We start from the raw sequence: 20,615 nt of genomic DNA, 5'->3' as shown, positions 1-20,615 counted from the left end.
TGTGACTATAGATTTGAAATCCAAGTACTGTCATGTAGTTAAACATGCTCTGGCTATTTCGAACCAATCTGTTGGAGTCATAGCCTGAGTAGTGAGCCTAGTCAATAATGTTAAGGTATAACTGGCTGTTACTCCGTAGCCTCTACCAGCTCTTTTAATTGTTTATAAGGCACAGGTTCATGATATCTGTTGTTTGTTTGCGGATCTTCAAAAACTGGAAACGCGGACGCTAGCCGCGCCCAGGTGTCTCTCCTGATAAAATGACAACCTCCACCTGTTTGCAGGCACGAAGGTGTTGCCGGGGGTGGATGTGGTCCCGAAGGCACCGTTGGTTCCGCATTCACCCCAGCAGAAACATTATAAGGAGGAGGCCGCCACCGCCACCCATATTTCTCTTCCTCATATTCAGCGGTGGCTTTCTTTAAATTTTCCTCCTCATCTGAATCTAATTCATTATCAGAGAAATCAAGTTTTGTAAATTCCTCTAATACTAGATACAAAGGGTTCCCTTTCTTTTCTGAATTTTCTTTCTTCTCTGGCTTATTTTCTTTATTTTCCTTTTCTTTATTCTTTTCTTTCTTCTTTTTAGGCCTACTTAAGTTCTCCCCTTTAAAGTCTGATTCTGATAGACTATCCTGGTGCTTGCTTAATGCTTTGCGTCCCTCTCTAATAATCATAAGGAGGACCACGAAAGCAAACACAAACGGATTAATCCCGGCAATCAGCATACCTGGAGAATTTACCGACGTCACTGCTCCGTGTGTTGAGTTCTGAATCCTCTTCGACCCCTCACCTGGTGTCCGAAGTTTCCGTCCCGGGTTTCGGCACCAGTTGCGGCGAGCTCCTCGGTCAGCGAGGAAGAACGACCACCACGCGAGGATTCTTCTCAGATCACACTTTATTGGAGCGCCTCTTGGTTAAGGGAGAGCGGGAGGTGAGGGGCCCCCGAGGACTAAACTGCAGCTGCTTATAAAGGGAATCAGGCAAACGTGCCGAACTGTGATTGGGTCCCGCCAGAATTCGAACACGGGGAGCCACGGGATAGGCTGAGGACATAAGGCCAATTACCATACTCGTGCATCATAGCCAAATATGGAGTTGGAGTTGTTTTGAATAGCGGCTCCCTACAAGGTTGTTTACCAAAATTCTCTTCACAATGTCATTGAACAGAGTTCAAGATCATCAATAACTTGTCAAGCTCCAGGCCTGCCTGAGTTACACAGGATCGTCTCAAAAAACCAAAGGGAGAAAGAAAAAAATCTCAACTAGTAATCCAAAAGAATGATGGCTGGGGCCGGGGGGCGGGGGGAGGGGGGATCACCATTCTGAAAACCTAAGACTTAACTGATCCAGCAACCATGACTAGTAAGTACTGAAATGAATGGGTTAAGGTATAATAAACATCAGGACGTTTACATAACATTATTAATTGTTCTTAATTACAAAGGGAAAAATAGTAATGACCTGGCAGACTGAATCACCATGGTCAAAGCAGTCGTGTGGCAGAAGACACATCCCGCTGTGCAGTCCCTCACGCTTTGGGGACCTCCACTCCAGGTCATTAAAATTGCCCCGAAAAGAATTTTATTATGACCCAGGATGAAGCAGAGCTGGAGTTTATTAAAGAGATCCCTAACAGAGATTTAAACCTGGAAGTTAACCGAGAGGCACATAGGGAAAGAATAAGTCACCCCTGCGTGTGTGGGCGGGGCTCCGAGGAGGCCCACTCACGGAGCTTACAGTCGCCACGCGCATCCTCCGTGGGCCCTGGAGTTGCAGCCCGGGTGCTCCCGAGGAACGTAGTAGAGTACAGGATGTTTCTATCGTAAATAAAACTTAGAGTTTTGCTTGCGATTCCAGGAAGTCATCTGGTTTACGCCTGGGAAAAGGGCAAGGCCACGCGCGGAGTCTTACACGATCAGTTACACGTGCTCCTTGGATGTTTAACATTCTCACTTGGAAATGCCCCTGTGGAGAAGGAATAGTGCCTCTCTGTGGACATCCTCATAGCAAGCTTTGCTAAGTGTTCTGGGCCCCTGGATTCTCAGCTGTCAAGAGACTGTGGCCCCAGGGTGAGGTCCCTTTCTGTTTTCCTGTCTTTCTACCCTGCCTCAAGACCAGCGGAGGAGAAACACTTCTCTACTTCAAGTTACCTGATGACAGACACTAGCTTGAAATTGGCCTATTCACACCAGAGATTGGCAAAAGTTACAGGTGAGCCCCGGCCGCCATCCCCAGCCAGGCAGTAAACAGCGAAGAGCACAGCCCTGACTAGAGGGCGGATTATTTTCAGGTGGTGTTGTCTTGGCATCACACAACACCACACACACAACACAGGCGGTCTGCCTGAAATGCATGGTCTCAGCCTAATGAGGAAACCATGTTCAAATCCTGCCAAGTCACCAGCGTGGAGGCTGGGGAGGGTTGGGAGGAACGGTATTTGCCTTGCAAGCCCGAGGCCACAGGTTTGACCCCCAGTGCTGTAAGGGGAAAAGTTAGCAGGGTCATGAAAGTCAGTCTGTTAAGGCCATCTTCCAGATCAAGAGGACTAAAGCCACAAGACAAGCAATATGGGATCCTGACTGGATCCTAGATCAAACAAAACCCCACACACATTTGAAAAATCATTTTTGGTGGGCTGGCACATTCGGTACAGTGCTTGCTGCCAAGCCTAATGGTCTGAGTTCGAGTCCTGGGATCCACGTGGTGGAAGTGGACCCGATTCCCACAGGTTGTCCTCTGACCTCTGTAGGTGTGTTCCCTGCCTCCCGAAGGGCAAATAAACGCAATTAAAAAAAAAAAGTGTAAACTTTTTTTGGTTGTTTTTGCTAAACAGCTGACAAAACGTGAATTTCTTCTATTGCATTACGGTCGTGCAAGAGATCGCCCCAAATGCACCCGAAAAGCATGGAGAGGGGAATCAGTCTGCAACTTACAGAGGAGAGAGAAAGGGACAGACACACGCCAGAGCTCGAGCTAAAACGTGTAAGGAAAAAAATCCCATGAACTCTACCTGGTCGACGCCCTTCACGCTGAGATGGCTGGACCTGGAGCTGGAGGAAGGTGCCGCCGGCAAGATGGGGAGGTTTCCGGAGACTCAAGAGTGCCAGGGCACAACGGGAGCCGGTTCACGGTGTGCAAATCGGCTCCCAGCGCCCTGGCTGACTCTCAGCGCCCTCGCCGCCACTGCCCACCCCGCCTTTGGATTGGCCAAGGGGCAGTGACATGCGGTCCTTTTTAAGGATGTTCGTGAACCTGAGCATCTATGCAGGCTGCAGGTGCGAAGCGTCCTGCGGTGTGCCTCTGTGCTGAAACAAAGGGGTGTCCAGAACCCTTGAGAAGTCAGGATAATTGGCCTTCGCCCTCATCTGCTGTCTACTGGCTATCGGGAGACATTTGTATGTCATTCATGTTTCTGTTAGGTACATATTTTACACTTGGCATTTTACCCAGGGCTTCACGTATTCGAGGCAAGCACTCCACGACTTCGCCACAAGCCCCAGCTGCACTGTGTTAAGTGCTCTTTTGTGTTTTCTTACTTGTGTCCTTCATGCAGCCCAGTGTCAGAGCTGTGCCGGATTCCTAAACTATGAGTTGCATCTTGGCCTTGGATGGCATTTCCCGAATAGTAACCCTACGCTTTCCTCCCTTCCGTCCTGGGCAGGGATTTCTAAGTCACAGAGGCCCCAGGAGCCCCCTCAGCAGTCAGTTTCTTCTAGACGGGCGGTGGTGGCGCACAACTTTAATCCCAGCACTCGGAAGGCAGAGGCAGGCAGATTCTGAGTTCGAGGCCAGCCTGGTCTATATTGTGAGTTCCAGGGCAGGCAGGGCTGTAGCATGAGACCCTATCACAAAAAAGCAAACAAAACATACAATCTTCTGAAGTCTAGCACTCATGGCAAGGCGCTGCCGTGGTCTTCAGCAGGAGCTGGGAGACCTCAGCCAGTTCCAGCTGGCCACTCCCTCGGGGCCGTCTCCCAGCTTTCCCGTGATCCTCACTTAGCTGGCAATCACAGAGCTCTGTGACAGCCTTCCTTACCCTGTGCTGCTCCCAGGCCAGCAGGAGACTGTGTTCCAGCACGCACAAGGTATGGTGCCTCTTCCTGGGTTTGATTTTCTGCTGATGGAGCTGCTGGGTTTGAATACCATGCCCTGTGTGCGTTTCCACACGTATGGGTGGGCCGCACAGACGCCAGACAGGAGCACCCCTCAGTCTGTTGCGAGTTGTCTTTGTGAGTCTTCATTAAAGCCTGGCAGATGAAGACAACCACTTCTCATGGCCTGGCCTGGTGACAGGGGTGTCCAGTAGCTATCAGAACAGTTGTATGAGGCTCTACACACCCTGCAGAGCGGTAGTGTCCCATCCCCTGGACACCAGAAGACTATGTTTGCCCGTGTTGATGCCATCGTTGTGAGAGAAAGCCTGGGGAGAAGTCCTGAGCTCCCAGGTGACGGCAGATGTCATCCCGGGAAAGGAGACGGGATGGGGATCGAGGTGTTGTACTCAAGGACCCTGACTGCCAGTTTCTCTCCCCACATATATTTAATACTCCCCCTGACATTTGGGATTCTGCAGAGAAAAGTGGACAGCCGCCCATTTCAGTTGCGCAGACAGGCTCCTAGCAGGGTAGCAAGGAGAGAACAGGTTCTTGAAATGATGGCGGCAACCACACAGGTCCCCTGTTGTCCGTAGAGAGAAGAAGCATGTCTTCAGATGAGTGGTCAGCAGCTGAGGATGAAGGCCAACTGTCCCGTCTCCTCAGGAAATCAAGAGACTCCCCCTTCGTCCCTGTGGGTAAGTCCATGTCTTGATGGTTGCAGGAAAACCGTGATGAAAGAGAACTCGGAATCTCCGAGGGTGGCACTCCCCGTCCGTGCATTCGTTCTCTGGTTCTCTGAAGCCCACCCCTCAGAGCAACACAGGCTGAGCTTGAGGGATTCTTTCTAGTTCAGACCCCAGTGGATTTCAGCTATCCTCCACTCAGTTTTACAGAGTTTGTCAAAGGACTGGCTGATGTTTTCACATGTATTTATTTTGGTGGTGGTGGGTATTTTTTTTTTTTTTTTTTTTTTTTTTTTTTTTTTTGGTTTTTCGAGACAGGGTTTCTCTGTGTAGCTTTGTGCCTCTCCTGGAACTCACTTGGTAGCCCAGGCTGGCCTCGAACTCACAGAGATCCACCTGGCTCTGCCTCCCGAGTGCTGGGATTAAAGGCGTGCGCCACCACCGCCTGGCTGGTGGTGGTGGGTATTACTCGCATGCCACAGCATATATGCGGAGGTCAGAGGACGACTTCTGGGAATCGGTTCTCTTCTTCCACTCTGCGTGTTCCAGGGATCAAACCTAGGTCATCAGCCTTGGCAGCAAGCACCCTTGCCTGCTGGGCCATCTTGCCAGCCCCTAGAGGTCCATCTAAAATTATTAGTTCCCACTGACTCAAATAGATTTCACTGAATAGACCCACACGTTTCTCACTGAGGACTGGAGCAGCGGTTTTAGCTTCCTGAGGGGTAGCTGGAACCGTCTGTCTGTCTGTCTGTTCTGGGCATCACTTGTAAGTCTTGGTGTCTGCAGATTTTCCCTTCATTACCGTCAGGTACGATTGGAAACTTTACTTCTTGGGGGCTGGGAGGTAGCTCAGTTGCTAGAGTTGGCCGAGCTTGTGCACAAGGCTAGGTTCAGGTCTCCTTATGGAAGAGGGCAGGGTGGCAGATCGCGTCTGTAATTCTGAACTCAGGAAGATCCGAAGTTCAAGGTCATCATCACTACAGAATAAGCTCAAGGCCAGCATGAGCCATGTAAGACCCTGCCTCCAAAGAGAAAACAACAGAAGAAAAAACAAGCCTCTCGATGCCATTTGAACAGATCCCAGTAATGAACAGATTACCCAGAGTCTGATGTACATTAAATTAGTGTTCTGGGGAAACAGCGTGACTAATGAGGAAGATGAAAGGGTCCCTAGCTAAACTCAATTACCTGCAGACCAGAGACACTGAGAAACAGCAAAGGCGTGGACTCTCATCTCCCAAAGGACAGACCTGGGCTTGATCCAGGGGAGAGACTCTGGGTTTTGCTAGAAAACAAATAAGTTTGTATGTATGTTGAGGTTTCACTTAGCTTTTGTATTTTAGTAATACTTACGGGATATTTTGCCACAGGATGGACTGTGTCATAGAGATAATTTAAGAAGTACCTCTATTGATTATCTGAAACCACTCCCATCGTTACAAATATGACTTATTGGGATGGGACCCAGAACTAGGGTGCTTGCCTTGAATACCTAGGTCCTGGGGTTCAATCCAGAGCACCGTGAGATAAGTGAAAATAAATCCATGATTCTTCTTGTTTGTTTTTGAGACAGGGTTTCTCTAGGTAGCCTTGACTGACCTGGGACTCCCTATATAGACCAGGCTGGACTAGAACTCACAGAGATCTCTTCTTATAACAGTTTGTAGGTATACAGTTTTTCTTCTGTTCAGGCCATTTAGGGTTTTTAGTATTTCCTCAGACTTGGTACAATCATGAACATTTTTAGTCATGTTCTGTACTTTTGCTTATTTTCTTGGAATATATCCCAAAAGTAAAATTTCTAGATTAGAAAGCATGAGCAGTTTAAGATCATTATATATTTTTTAATTAAAACAATTATATTTATATATTTTAAGTTTAAAAAAATCTTTTTTTTTTTTTTTTTTTTTTTTTTTTTTGAGACAAGGTTTCTCTGTGTAGCCCTGGCTGTCCTAGAACTCCCTCTGTAGACCAGACTGGCCTTGAACTCAGTGATCTGACTGCACATGTGAGTTCAGGCGCAGGAGACCAGAAGAGGTGTCAGATGCCCTGGAGCTGAGGTTTTCAGTCCCGAGCTGCCTGACACAGGCTACAAGAACCAGACTCGGGTCCTCTGGGAAAGCAGCAAGTGCGCTTAACTGCTGAGCCGTCTCTCTACCCTCCTTAAATCTTTTTAGTGTGTGTGTGTGGGGGGGGTGTTGGGGAGGGGCGGGGGGAATGATCTTGAGGGGCATGTGTGACGTCATAGGACAACTCCGCTTTCTTCCGCCTTTGGGTGGGATGCCGAGATTGAGCTCAGGTTGCCAGGCTGGAAACTGTCATCCTTATCTGATTGGCTTGCTTTTTGCTGTTTATACATCTTGTACACGAGCCATTTCACGCAGCCTGCCTACTAACAAGCCTATAAAGCCACAGCCTTGTGATCGTATACCCTGGCTCTTTCTTCACTTTACCAAATAGACCATGAAGGATACGGCTATCACCTATCCCTAGACTCTCCGGGGCCAACACAGATCACCAGAACTTCTTGTCCCATAAGAATTCGCCGCATGCTGTATACTATGAACAAACACACAGACCCACAGTTTAGGGGGGAAGTCCATTTACAGGCATTGTAAATAAATACTTAGGTATAAACTTAACACACACATGTTGACAATCACAAAAATTCTAATGAAATAAATCACAAACGACCTGAATAAATAGACCACCTACAATATCCATGGATTGGTAATTAGTAATATACATGTATATATATATATATACACATAATATATATATACACAATCAGTAATTACTAATATATATGTAATTTGTAGTTAGTAATGTGTATAATAAATGTATAGCTTAATATAGAAAGGATAGTACAATTAATATGTTAACATAGTACTATGTTCATTGACTAGTAATTAGTAATATATATAGTAATGTAGTAAGGAGGTCAGGTCTCCCCAAACAGATTCATAGGTTTAATGGAATTCCTTTTATAATGCCAACAAGGTTTCTGTGGCTACAGTTCTTGCCCTGAAGCATGTGGACCTGAATTTGCCCTCTAGAACCCATATAAAAAGGCCAGCGACATGGAGATACACACTTGTAATCCCAGCACTGGGAGGTGGAGCCAGGCAGATGTGTAGGACTCACTGGCTGTGAGTTCCAGACCAGGGTGAACGTGCTGTGAGGAATGACACCCTTAGACTGTCCTTGGCCACTGTATGCTGTGCACACAGGTGCTTGTACACCTATACACACGCGCACACACACACACAAGACATGCTTATCCTAAGACATAGTATATGGAAGTCATGAATTCTCTGTCAGCTAAACAGTGTTTCTTCCTCAGTGCTTGAGAGCAGTCTAGAGGCTTTGCTCATGGTAGGGAAATGCTCTACCACTGAGACTTTGGGCCTTTTGTCTTTGGTTTTTTGAGGTAGTCTCCCTGTCTTGCTCAGGCTGGTCTCTAACTCCTTGATCTGCCTGCTTCAACCTCCCGGGGGCTGGGACTACAAGTGTGTGCACCATGTTCTGTTCTAAGGTTTTTGTTTGTTTAAGATAAAGTGGAAGGAGGCACCCCACCTCCTCGCTCAGGTAACCCAGACAGTGTGGCTGCTGATGGAGAGATACATAAATCAGTGGGGTAACCAGAGAACCCCCAAAGTAGAACAGCATATGTTTTTAAGAAGACTTCTACATAAACTTTTTTTTAGATTAATTTTTAATTTTTTTATATGTATGGGTTTTTCCACAGGTGCGTGTGTTTCTATACCACGGGCATACCTGGTGCCCCTGGAGGCCAGAAGAGATTTATATAGCCTTAGATTTCTTTTAAACTCCAATAAAATTGCTCGAGCTTAAAAAAAAAAAAAAAGTAGAGAAAGAAAGTGCCTATTGTGAAATGGGAGGTGGAGAATAGGTCAGCTAGCCTGGGATTTGCAGTACATTTGCAAGGGGAAATATGAAAACTGATTCCCAAATACTCAAATTCAATCTCTCTCTCTCTCTCTCTCTCTCTCTCTCTCTCTCTCTCTCTCTCATACACACACACATACACTTTCTCTCTTTCTAAATAAATTTTTAAAAATCTATTTTCCAGTATGTTTATTGCTCAGTGACGTTTCTATTGTTATTGATAAAACACTGTGTCTAGAGGCTGGAGAGGCTCAGTAGTTAAGAGCATTGGCTGCAACCACAGCCCTAGGGTATCCAATGCCATCTTCTGGCTTCTGTGGGCACTGAACACATGTGGTACATAAACATATACACATAAAATAAGACACCATGACTAAAATCAACACAGGGAGGAAAGGATTTATTTCATCTTACAGTCTGCTATGAAGAAAAGTCGAGGCAGAGATCGGAGATGGGGACTCCAGAGACTGGAAGCAGGGACTGGAGGCAGGGACTGGAGACAGAGACTGGAGACAGGGACTGGAGACAGGAACTGGAGGCAGAGACTGGAGGCAGGGACTGGAGACAGAGATTGGAGGCAGGAACTGGAGACAGGGACTGGAGGCAGGGACTGGAGACAGGGACTGGAGACAGGAACTGGAGACAGGGACTGGAGGCAGGGACTCCAGAGACTGGAGACAGGGACTGGAGGCAGGGACTGGAGGCAGGGACTGGAGACAGGGACTGGAGACAGGAACTGGAGACAGGGACTGGAGGCAGGGACTCCAGAGACTGGAGACAGGGACTGGAGACAGGGACTCCAGAGACTGGAGGCAGGGACTGGAGACAGGGACTCCAGAGACTGGAGGCAGGGACTGGAGACAGGGACTGGAGGCAGGGACTGGAGACAGGGACTGGAGACAGGGACTGGAGACAGGGACTGGAGGCAGGGACTGGAGGCAGGGACTGGAGACAGGGACTGGAGGCAGGGACTGGAGACAGGGACTGGAGACAGGGACTGGAAGCAGGGACTGGAGGCAGGGACTGGAGGCAGGGACTGGAGGCAGGGACTGGAGACAGGGACTGGAGACAGGAACTGGAGGCAGAGACTGGAGGCAGACAATGGAGCAATGCTGCTTACTGGCTTGATCTGCTTTGCTCTCTCAGCCTGTTTTCTTAGACCCACAGGCAATCTGACGGAGGCATTTTCTCAATGGTGGTTCCTCTTCCCAGACGACCCTATCTTGCATCACGGTGACAAAAACCTAGCCAGAACACAGGATCTGGTGTAGCCCAGGCTAGCCTTAAACCCCCTATACAGCTGCATCTAGGCTACAGATGTGCACCACCACACCAACTTTATAAGTGCGTGGGACAATCTTAGGGCTTCAAACACGTTAGGCAAGTCCTACACTACAGTTCTTTTTAATGTCCTCCTTGGTACAGGTTGAACATCTGAAGTCCAAAATTTCAATATACTCCGAAATCTGAGTCATCACAATGCCTTGAGAGGAAGGTTCCACATCTGCTCTCCCACAATGAATCATAGTAAAAAGATAGGCACTCTAAAAATAAATGAAACACATACAGTCCGAGTGAATAAGGTGTGTGGCACATACACAGGTTTGCTCTTGAGGCCTAGGGCCCATCACAAGATATCATATAATGCAGATATTCCAAAATCCACCTGCAACCCTCACTTCTGACCCCAGAACGTCAGACCAGCACTCAGTCTGCACCTTGACTGCCTGTCTTCCGGGTAGGCGGCCTTCACACAGTCTTTCATTTAGCCGAGGAATTCTTGCCTCCTGTTTATCCAGCTCGTGTTTTAAATCCACAGGGGTGGCCGGCTCTGTGGCTGTGCTCTCCTACGGTCTTTACAAGTTAAAGTCCAGAAGAGAGGAGAAGATGTCCCTTCGTCTCATCCACGTGCGGATTGCCGCCCAAGGGTGCGCTGTGGGAGCTGTGACCCTAGGTAAGGTTGCTTAGGGCTGGCTGTCCTCCACAGGCGTGTGTGTGTGCGTGTGTGTGTGCGTGTGTGTGTGTGTGTGTGTGTGTGTGTGTGTGTGTGTGTGTGTGTGTTTCCTTGTTCTGTTCATCCTTGGTAGAAGATAAATACTGGATTTAGACACTATGGGGATGGAGATAAAAAGATTCATCTCGGGGACTAGAGGAATGAAGCAGTTAAGAGCCCTGGCTCTTCTTGCAGGGGACTCCGGTTCAGTTCCCAGCACCCATATCAGAGCTCGTAACCATTCGTAACTCTAATTCTGAGAGTTCTGGAATCCCTCTCTGGCTGCTTCAGGCATCAGTATACACAGTGTGTACTACCTACCATACATTCAGGTACTCATACACGTAAAATAAAAATAAATCTTTAAGAAAGCAAACTAGTAGGGATGAGGCATCATCTTAATTCTTAGAATTTTCACCTGATAGAACCCAACAAAATTCCCACACCTTAAAGAGGGGGTGGGCATCTTTTTTCCCCCTTCTTTTTGAGTTTTTTGGGATTCTCTATCTAACAGCCTGTGACTGTGGTTCTCAACCTTCCTGAATCTGCGACCCTCTAATACAGCTCCTCATGCTGTGGTGACCCCCAACCATAAAATTCTTTTCTTTTTTTTTTCTTTTTTTTGGTTTTTCGAGACAGGGTTTCTCTGTATAGCTTTGCGCCTTTCCTGGATCTCGCTCTGTAGACCAGGCTGGCCTCGAACTCACGAAGATCCGCCTGGCTCTGCCTCCTGAGTGCTGGGATTAAAGGTGTGTGCCGCCACTGCCCGGCATAACATTATTTTCATTGCTACTTCATAACTGTAATTTTGCTACTGTTATGAATCCTAATATAACTGATATCTGATATGTGACCCCCCCAAGGAGTTGCGACCTACAGGTTGAGAAGCGCTGCCCTAGAGGCAGGCGCTGGTTCTGCTTCTACTCCACACAGCTCCGGTCGGTCACAGCGGTGGTTGCGTTCCCCAGCCTATCTGACCAGCAGACGTAGTCGCTCAGCACTTTACTTGGGAGGAGGCTTTTTAGAGGCCAAAGATCTAAACAGCCTTTTTACTTCCATCCCAGGAAGTATGAAGTTTTGCCCAATGTGCAAAGTTCTTACAAGAAAAGATAGGACCATGTCTTAGGGTTCCTATGGCTGCGATGCAACACTGTGACCGAAGGGCAAGCCGGGGAGGAAAGGGTTAATTCGGCTTACACTTCCATATCTTACTTCATCACTGAAGGAAGTCAGGACAGGAACTCGAACAGGGCAGGAACCTGGAGGCAGGAGCTGATGCAGAGGCCATGGAGGGAGCTGCTTACTGGCTTGCTCAGCCTGCTTGCTTATAGAACCCGGGGCCACCAGCCCAGGGATGGCCCCGCCCACAATGACTGGGCCCTCCCCCCGTCAATCACTAAGAAAATGACCTAGGGGCTTGCCTACCATCTGATCTTACAGAGGCATCTTTCTGGGTGACTTTAGCTTGGGTCAAGTCGACATGGAACACCGCACACAGCCCATCTGGGGGGGTGGTGAGCTCCCTGTGTAGCCTGGCTGGCCTTCGGGGTGCCGTGTGGTCCTGGTGCTGCTTCTCGAGCGCTGGGATTTCAGCTGTGCACCACCATGCCTGGCCTACATGTCTGAGGTTTGTTTGCTTGAGACAGAGTACCTTTAGGTAGCCGCGGCTGGCCAGACTCAAAATAACAATCCTCGTGAGAGGATAAGCAAGGACAACTCAGAGCCTTCCGACATGAGCTGGAATACACAAGACAGACTCGATTTCCACAGTAGTTCTGGTCGGCTGTTGTCCTATGGGCCTCATAGACTGGTCCTTTTTTTCTATGGACATTATATATTTCCTATGGACATGAGGAGCTTACATACTGCATAAGTGGTACCAAAACCTTTATATATTTTGCTTTTAGCCCAGGCTAGAACTTAGGAAGTAGCCCAGGCTGTGTGGAGCTTAAAATCTTCCTGCTTCAGGCGTCCTGGTACAGGGATTATGTGTGTGCTCCATGCCTAGCTCGGTAGACTGTGCCTAAGTGACCTGCTCAGTGGTGAACTTTACAACACAATGGAAACTCCACCAAAGTTTCTGGAGGCAAGGCTGTTTCACCCAGGCAATTGTAACTAAACTCCAGTGAAACCTGGCAGAACCCCAAGAGGACCCTAAACTTCTCACACTGGAGAGGTGTACCAAGATGGCGTCAGAGTCCACTAACCTCACACAGACAGCTTCGAGGGGCACATTAAAGACATTTACTCTGCATCACAGTCCAGGCCGCGAGGACTCTGCCCAGGGGTAGCTAATCTAAGTGCAGGCCTTTGCAGCAGCAAGGCTCCAGGTCACCGTGGCCTCCACACCACGGTTCCTGCTCCAGTTCCTCTCTTTGTGGGTCCCAAACCCGAAGATTTGATTGTTGTGGTTCCCCACATTATCACAGTTCCCCACCTCCAAACCCGCCTCCATGGTTAGCAGACCATCCACCAAAGCCACACGGTCCCAGCCGTCATCACCTGCAAACCCCACTTCAATGGCCACAGCTTAGTTCCAGAGCCGCTCTGGCCAGCCACAGGCGTGGACTGCGAATGAATCTTGTCCGCCATCGCGGTCATCAAGACACAAAGCCAAGCCCCCTCCTCGCCACCACCCGAGTCAGCTGTCCCCGCCTCTTCAAAACGATCTCTTGGGTGCCAGTCCTCCTGACTCTAGGGTTGCCAACACAGTTCTTTCCACAGTTCAGTGGGCACGTGGTCTCCGAGAAGCCTCTCTCGAGAGGACTCTGGTTCCACAGCCCTTCTGTCCACCTTGTGTGTCTGCATCCAGCCGCTCCACGGTGGCGTGAGTGACAAACACCGAGTCCTTGGCAAGCTCACTGTTTGGTCCTCTTATTACCAGGTGTCACGGTTTAGAGAGCAAGGGTCTCCATAGGCTTGGTGGCCCCTGTGGGCTTTTAGGAAGTGACAGGCAGTTTGTTCCCTCGGGAAAATCTAATCTGGGGACATTCTTGTTTGTCCTGTTGGGAGTGGAAGGCGGGGCAGCCTTGCAGGGGTGTGCCAACGGCCTGCGGTGTACAGGGCACCCTAGAGCAGACACGATCTGGCCTCAACCGGCACCAGCACTGAGGCTGAGAAACTGCCACAGAGGCAGGCAAAGTCTGAGGGAGACGGACTGCCAGAGTGACGGTCCTGACTCCCTGAGAACATCCACCCGCTTCGCCAGGGGAGGAGACGCCTGTGTGCAAGCAGCCCTGGTACCTTTCACAAGCTCTGAGAGCACTCTTTATTTCTGAGAAGGCTGCAGTGAGCTGCTGGCCTCCTGGGTTCAGTAGGGACAGAGAGCTCTTGATCTCTCTGTTACTGGGAGCATCTGATTGGCAAAGGCAGGGGCGCCTGATGTCGTGATTAGCAGCAGTCCAAAGAGCAACCAGCACTGGCTGAGCCACAGAGATGTGTGGGTCCTGGTTATGGTGGAGGCCCTGGTTACATGTGGACCCTGGTTATGTGTGGGTCCTGGTTATGGTGGAGGCCCTGGTTACATGTGGGCCCTGGTTATGTGTGGGTCCTGGTTATGGTGGAGGCCCTGGTCACGGGGTGGAGGGGCCCCTGGTCACAGTGGGGGCCCTGGTTACAGAGGCCCTAGAACTGAAATCAGGACATCACGAAGCAGGAAAGGCTTGAACTTAAAGCTCACAGCAAGGAGCTCTGGCCCCCAACACACGTATGTAACACACACACATATACATATGCATATAAACACATACCACACGTGTGTACATGTACATCTATGTACAAATAAATGTATCATAATCATCTCTAGCTTTCCCCGAAGAGCCCTGCAGCCATTTACCGGGAAACCTGTGCACAAAGAGAAGATAATCGCGTTACTTGGGGCGGGTGAGATACTGGTTGTAGGGACAGCCTCCGGCTCTGGCAGAATTACCGGGAAGTGCCACTCATGAGTTTGCAGTGTGTTTTCCAGAGGGTCAGCCTCAACACAGCCTGCCATTTCCTGCCCTGACTGTGTTATTATCTAATTCTGGAATGTGTAATTGTCATATACGTATGCTCAGCTACTTTCAGGATTCTTTTTTTTTTTTTTTTTTGGTTTTTCGAGACAGGGTTTCTCTTGTGTAGCTTTGCGCCTTTCCTGGATCTCGCTCTGTAGACCAGGCTGGCCTTGAACTCACAGAGATCCGCCTGGCTCTGCCTCCCGAGTGCTGGGATTAAAGGCATGCGCCACCACCGCCCGGCAAACTTTCAGGATTCTTTAACAGTTTAGCATTGCTGTGTGTGATGTGTGCATGTACGGCATGCGTGACCCATGGCCCACATGTGAAGGACGACTCTGTCACGTGGTTCTCTGTCCACCTTTCATGCTTTCTGAGGTCATCGGGTTTGTGAAGCAGATGCCCTCACCCGCTGAGCTGTCTTGACGGCTCCTGCCAGAATCCCCACATTGGTCCCCTGGCCAGAGCCACTGTGGTAGAAGGCCAAGCGGGTGCCATCCTAACGGCCTGCCTTTACCAAAATGGTAAACAAGTCACTACCTTTCTAGAGGGACCGCGGGAATGAGTGCCTTCATCAAGGGCTTTGGGGACACGAGCGGTGTTTCCCAACACATCCCCACACAGTTTATTTGACAGAAGACAGACCATCCTGGGGCAGGAAACCAGGCTTCTGTAAAACTGAAGCTCTAACATGTAGCCACCAAGTGACTGGGGAAAGAAAAGAGCAACCAACGGTGATTCCCAAGCAGGCGGGGCGGCTCAGCAGCTAAAGACAACTCGAGTTCCATTTCCGAGATGCACGTGTGGAAGGAGAGGACCCAGCGTTCTCCGATCTCCCACACGCACTGTGGCACACATATGAACACACACAATAAACAAGTGATTCCCAGGTTCCTGGCTTGTACAGGAAATGATCTGTCCCTCCCTCATACAAAGAATGAAGAACAGAGGTCAGGGCTGAGGGGACAGTGAGTTGAGCAGACAGAACAGTGACAGTGAGCATTTACCCCACCGCCAGCCCCTACCTACGCATCATTACCTCAGTGCATCTTCAAGCTTTCATACAGGCGCACACGGTATGTGGAGCATGTTCTTCTCTGCCTCCTAGCCCCCTCTTAGTCCTCGTGGTTCCCCCGGAAGATCTCCTTCTGCTTTCGTGTGTATGTGTGTGTGTGTGTGTGTGTGTGTGTGTGTGTGTGTGTGTGTGTGTGTGTGTGTGCATGTGCTGTGGTTTACATGGAATCTAAGAACCAGAAATGAGCAAAGACGACTCTCTTCCTGAGGCTGCTACAACCTGCTCGGTCTGATCATCTCCAGCTGCATTTATTTCCCGCGAACAACAGGACTTCATTCTTTTGGCTGGGAAGACACCTCCCTTGTGTAACCAGCCCACATTTCCCTTACCTGTCCTTCTGTTGTTAATGCTTTAATCTGAAACACACCTCTTCAGAGTCCGCCTGCTCTGCTGGGATACAACTCAGTCCTGACCCAAGCCCTGAGTTTAAGGGCATGGCCCCCCACGGAGCTGCACTCACCTCCCAAGCCAGCGGTATTCTCATTGGCAAAAGTCTCTGGTGTGACCCAAGAGGCTTATCAATAACACACACTGTTATTTTCCCGGCAGTTAGGAGCTTTTTAGAAGCTAGTACCATTCCTGGGACAAGGACCAGACAGTGTTGTGGTGGTATTGTGTATTCTAATAAATTTATCTGGGGTCAGAGAACAGACAGCCACTAGATACAAAGGCTAGAAAATGGTGGCACTCACACCTTTAATCCTAGCATTCCAGAGATAGAAATCCCTCTGGATCTGTGTGAGTTCAAGGCCACATTGGAAATAGCCAAGCATGGTGACACGCCTTTAATCCCAGAAAGCCAGCCTTTAATCCCAGGGAGTGGTGGTAGAAAACAGGAAGATATATAAGGCTTGAGGACCAGAAACTAGAAGCATTTGGCTGGTTAAGCATTCAGGCTATGGAGCAACACAGTTCAGCTGAGAGCCATTGGGATGAGGACACAGAAGCTTCCAGTCTGAGGAAACAGGACCAGCTGAGGAATTGGCAAGGTGAGATGGCTGTGGCTTGTCCTGTCTCTCTGATCTACCAGCATGGACCCCAATACCTGGCTCGGGTTTGATTTTATTAAAAAGAACTTTTAAGATTCCTGCTACACAGTGTTTATTATACAACGACCCATCAAATCTACTCTCTAAGACAGGCACTGTTACCTCATTGTACAGACTGGGAACCTGAGGCTTAGAGAGGAAATGTGGTTGGTTGTTTTTTTGTTTGTTTGTTTGTTTTGTTTTTTCCAGAGTCACAGAGCAATCACTTTAGACTCAAACCATTAGTCTCACAAAATACTAACTGAAATCCCTATTCCAAATGTCTCCATGGCTAGGGACAGCGCCGTCGTTGGTAGGGTGCTAGGCAAGAATGTTGTGGGCTTCAAACCTAAGACGGCATAAAAGCCATACATAGTGGCACATGCCTGTAATCCTAGCACTTAGTAGGTAGAGGCAGGCTTATCAAATGTTCAAGGTCATTTCCAACGACTAGCAAGTTCAAGGTCGGCCTGGGCTATGTGAGACCCCCAACAAACCCTTTGAATTACAGAACTCACATCCCATGAATAAGGAGGTCCTTAGGGATATGGGAAGGAAATACTGTATCTTGGAAATAAAAAAGCTAGCCAGACGGGGGAGGTCCAGGAATTAGAGGCCACACTGGGTAAGATAGCCAGATCCTGTCTCAAAAGGAAGCCAGGTTAAATAAAAAATAACAATGCTTTGCTAATGTGTGGACTGCTTATATTTAATTTGTAGTTTAAAAATAAATGCACATGTCTGTAATACCAGCACTGGAAACTCTGAGGCAGGAGGCTACCAGTTTGAGGTCAGTCTGGGTTGCATATCAAAACCTTGTCTCAAAAAAGACAATGTTGAGGGCACATTCAATGTATTTCTTTACACACAATTTAAAAGCTCAGAGAGGCATGGGGATGGCTGGCTAGGAACGTGCTTGCTACACAAGTGTGAGAACTGAGTTCAGACTCCCAGAACTCACATAAAGCTGGGTATGATGTGCACATCTGTAACCCCTGTGCCTGTGGTCAGACTGGAGCTGGAGAGAGAACCTCGGGCAGCTGGCTGGCCAGCTAGCCTGGTGGCCACAGGGTAACACAGCAATGGAGGACACCTGAGGCTCTTCTGACCTCCACACACGCGCCGTGGCACAAGCACACCCACGCTCGCTCACACACACACACACACACACAAACATTAAATCTAATAGAAAGTGTGGGGGCCGCTGTTAGTGTATGGAATTGTCCTGTTGTGCAGAGATAAGGGCGCCACACTTCGATCTCTCTTAGAGAAGTAGCCGGTTCACCAGTGAAGCAGCAGGTGTCAGTGAGCTGGTACGATAAGACCGTAACTTCAGGGAATACCAACGTTTAGATGACTGGGAAGAGCAAGACTCATCTTCAGCAAGACTAAAGAAAAGACCCCAGAACTCACCATCCACGGCTTCAAACCCTGTGTAGCCAAGGATGACTGAACTTCTGACATTCCTGCCTCTGCCGTCTGAATGCTGGGATTACAAGTGTGTGCCACCATGCCCGGTTTATGTGGCGGGGGGCATCAAACCCAGGGCTTTGTGCACGCTAGGCAAACATTCTTAGCCATTTCTCCAGCTCTGAGAATGCCATTTCAGTTACAGTGATTTCAGCTAAAAAGCAAACATTTTGGCTTGAACTCTATGCATCAATTCTGGTTATTTTAGTATTTCACTCTAAGATTTTTGCAGCTGCTGCCTCAGTTTACCATCACACGGATCTACAGGAAGAATTCACAGAGCCTGCATCCTCTGTGCACCCTAGGAAGGCGACAGTGGCCAGTCTTGGGGGAAGCGAAAGATTTAGATAACCAGGTACCCGATGCCTTGACAGGGATTTAGGATGGCGAGGAGACCACAGTTGAGTCTTCTGATGCCTCTTGCTTTTGGACGTGAGATTTACCGACATGCCAAGGATTCACCGAAGGACCCCCTCTTCCCGCTGAGCCTATTCACCTGTGGGCTTCTCTCCCTCAACAGCCCTAGGACCTGGTGGAAGCCACAGCCAGCGTCGGCTCCTCACAGCTGATTCCCACACTGTAATCCAGAGCGGGCTGTTCCAGTCACCTGTTCTTTGGTACACTGCGCACAGGCAGACACTGACTATGAGACTGGTGGATTAGGATGCCTGTATCTCAGCAAACTTGCCTGAAATTTCCCAAGATTTCCGCCCCCCCTTTTTTTGACAGGATTCCATGTTCCTTAGGCTGGCCTCTAACCACCGTGCAGTCAAAGACTACCCTGATCCTCCTGCCTCTGCCTACCAAGAGCTAGGACTGATGGCATATGTCACCAAGTTCAGCTAAGCTAGCCATGGTAACCCACACCTTTAACTCCAGCACTCAGGAGGCAGAGGCCAGAGGATCTCTGTAGTTCAAAGTCAGCCTGGTCTATATAGTGAGTTCCTGAATAGTTAGAGCTGCACAGAGAAACCTTGTCTCAAAAAACAAACAAAATAAAAATGTAAACTTGAGGAGAGTTCATAATAGTGGTTTTTAAATTTTAAAAAAATGCACAGCACTTGCATTTTTATGAGTTTACTCTGTGTGCACATGCACACCTGTGTCAATACTGACTGAAACCATGTCAATGCTGTTTGATTCTGCAGCCTCTGCATGAACCAAAGCTTCCTGGGAGGCGTCTGTTGGTCTTCTGTTTTGCAATCCTGTGCCAGTTTCAGAAAAGCATGTGGGAAAATGCCAGTGTTTGGGTCTCATGGACACTACTGATGTGCGGTGCCTTTCTGTTCCAGGTGTTCTCTATTCTATGTATAAGGATTACATCAGACCTCGGTTCTTCAATGTATCCAAAAAATAAAGCCAGAAGCTGGAAGCAAGGAAGAAAGATCCTTCTGCGTGCTGATCATTAGAACAAAGGGATCTCACTGTGTTCTAATCACACTGTAGGATGCCTCACAGAATTCTCATAAAGTCTGTGCTCATGTCTCAGTGTTTTTAAGAAGTCCTTTCTGAACCCACAGGCAGTTAACTGAGAATCACCCCTGCTGATGTCTTTTCTCAGTCAATCCCCCTTGCAGTACTAACAGCTGGAGCTCAGGATCTTGTGTGTGGGGGCAGCTCCTGTCTCTGCATCAACAACGCACTGACAGACTTCTAACCAGTTCTTAACTGGTTCTTAACAAAAAATGTAGTCACTACACACCCAGCAAGCAGTGTGAGTGTGTTTTCTTAGAAAAGCTTGTTGGGGAAGCAGGACAGCTCAGGGAGAAAAGGGGCGGCCAAGCCTGACACCTCAGTTTGACCCCTGCACCCCAAAAAGTGGAGGAAGAGAATGAACTCCCAAGGTCATCCTCTGACCCCCACATGTGTGCACCCACACAAGCAAACAAGTAACTGGGGTGGGGGCCGGGCGGTGGTGGTGGTGCACTCCTTTAATCTCAGCACTCGGGAGGCAGAGGCAGGCTCTGTGAGTTCGAGGCCAGCCTGGTCTATAGAGAGAGATCCAGGACAGGCACCAAACTACAGAGAAACCCTGTCTCAAAAAAAAAAAAAAAAGAAAAGAAAAAAAAAAAAAGAAAAAGAAAAAAAAAGAAAAGAAATGGGGTGGGGGTGCTCTTGCAAGTGACCAGGGCTTGTTTCCTAACACCCACATAGTAGCTCACAACCACCTGCACCAGGCATGCTTACGGTGCATGAAATACATGCAGGCAAATACTCACACACACAAAAATAAATCTTTAGGCAAGGAATGGCTTTTAAAAAAATTGGGGCACGATGGCAGCCTCTAACCTCTTCTGTGAGAAAGTACCCTGTTCCCAGGTATTTATTATAACAAAATAGATTAATACTACTGCACAAT

At 48.6% G+C, this 20,615-nt stretch overlaps 1 protein-coding gene across 1 annotated transcript; it reads left to right on the top strand.

The window, feature by feature from the left end:
* The first annotated feature begins 3,872 nt into the window (after positions 1–3,872).
* On the top strand, positions 3,873–19,739 carry Higd1c (HIG1 hypoxia inducible domain family member 1C). The gene is made up of 3 exons (XM_037197362.1): positions 3,873–4,795; positions 10,515–10,649; positions 19,549–19,739. The coding sequence occupies exons 1-3, from the start codon at positions 4,705–4,707 to the stop codon at positions 19,611–19,613; spliced, it is 291 nt and encodes a 96-aa protein (XP_037053257.1). The 5' UTR covers positions 3,873–4,704; the 3' UTR covers positions 19,614–19,739.
* Positions 19,740–20,615: the final 876 nt, after the last annotated feature.

This window comes from Peromyscus leucopus, chromosome 20 (assembly GCF_004664715.2).
Source record: "Peromyscus leucopus breed LL Stock chromosome 20, UCI_PerLeu_2.1, whole genome shotgun sequence".
NCBI classification, from domain to species: Eukaryota; Metazoa; Chordata; class Mammalia; order Rodentia; family Cricetidae; genus Peromyscus; species Peromyscus leucopus.
This window is presented reverse-complemented; position numbering and strand designations above follow the sequence as displayed.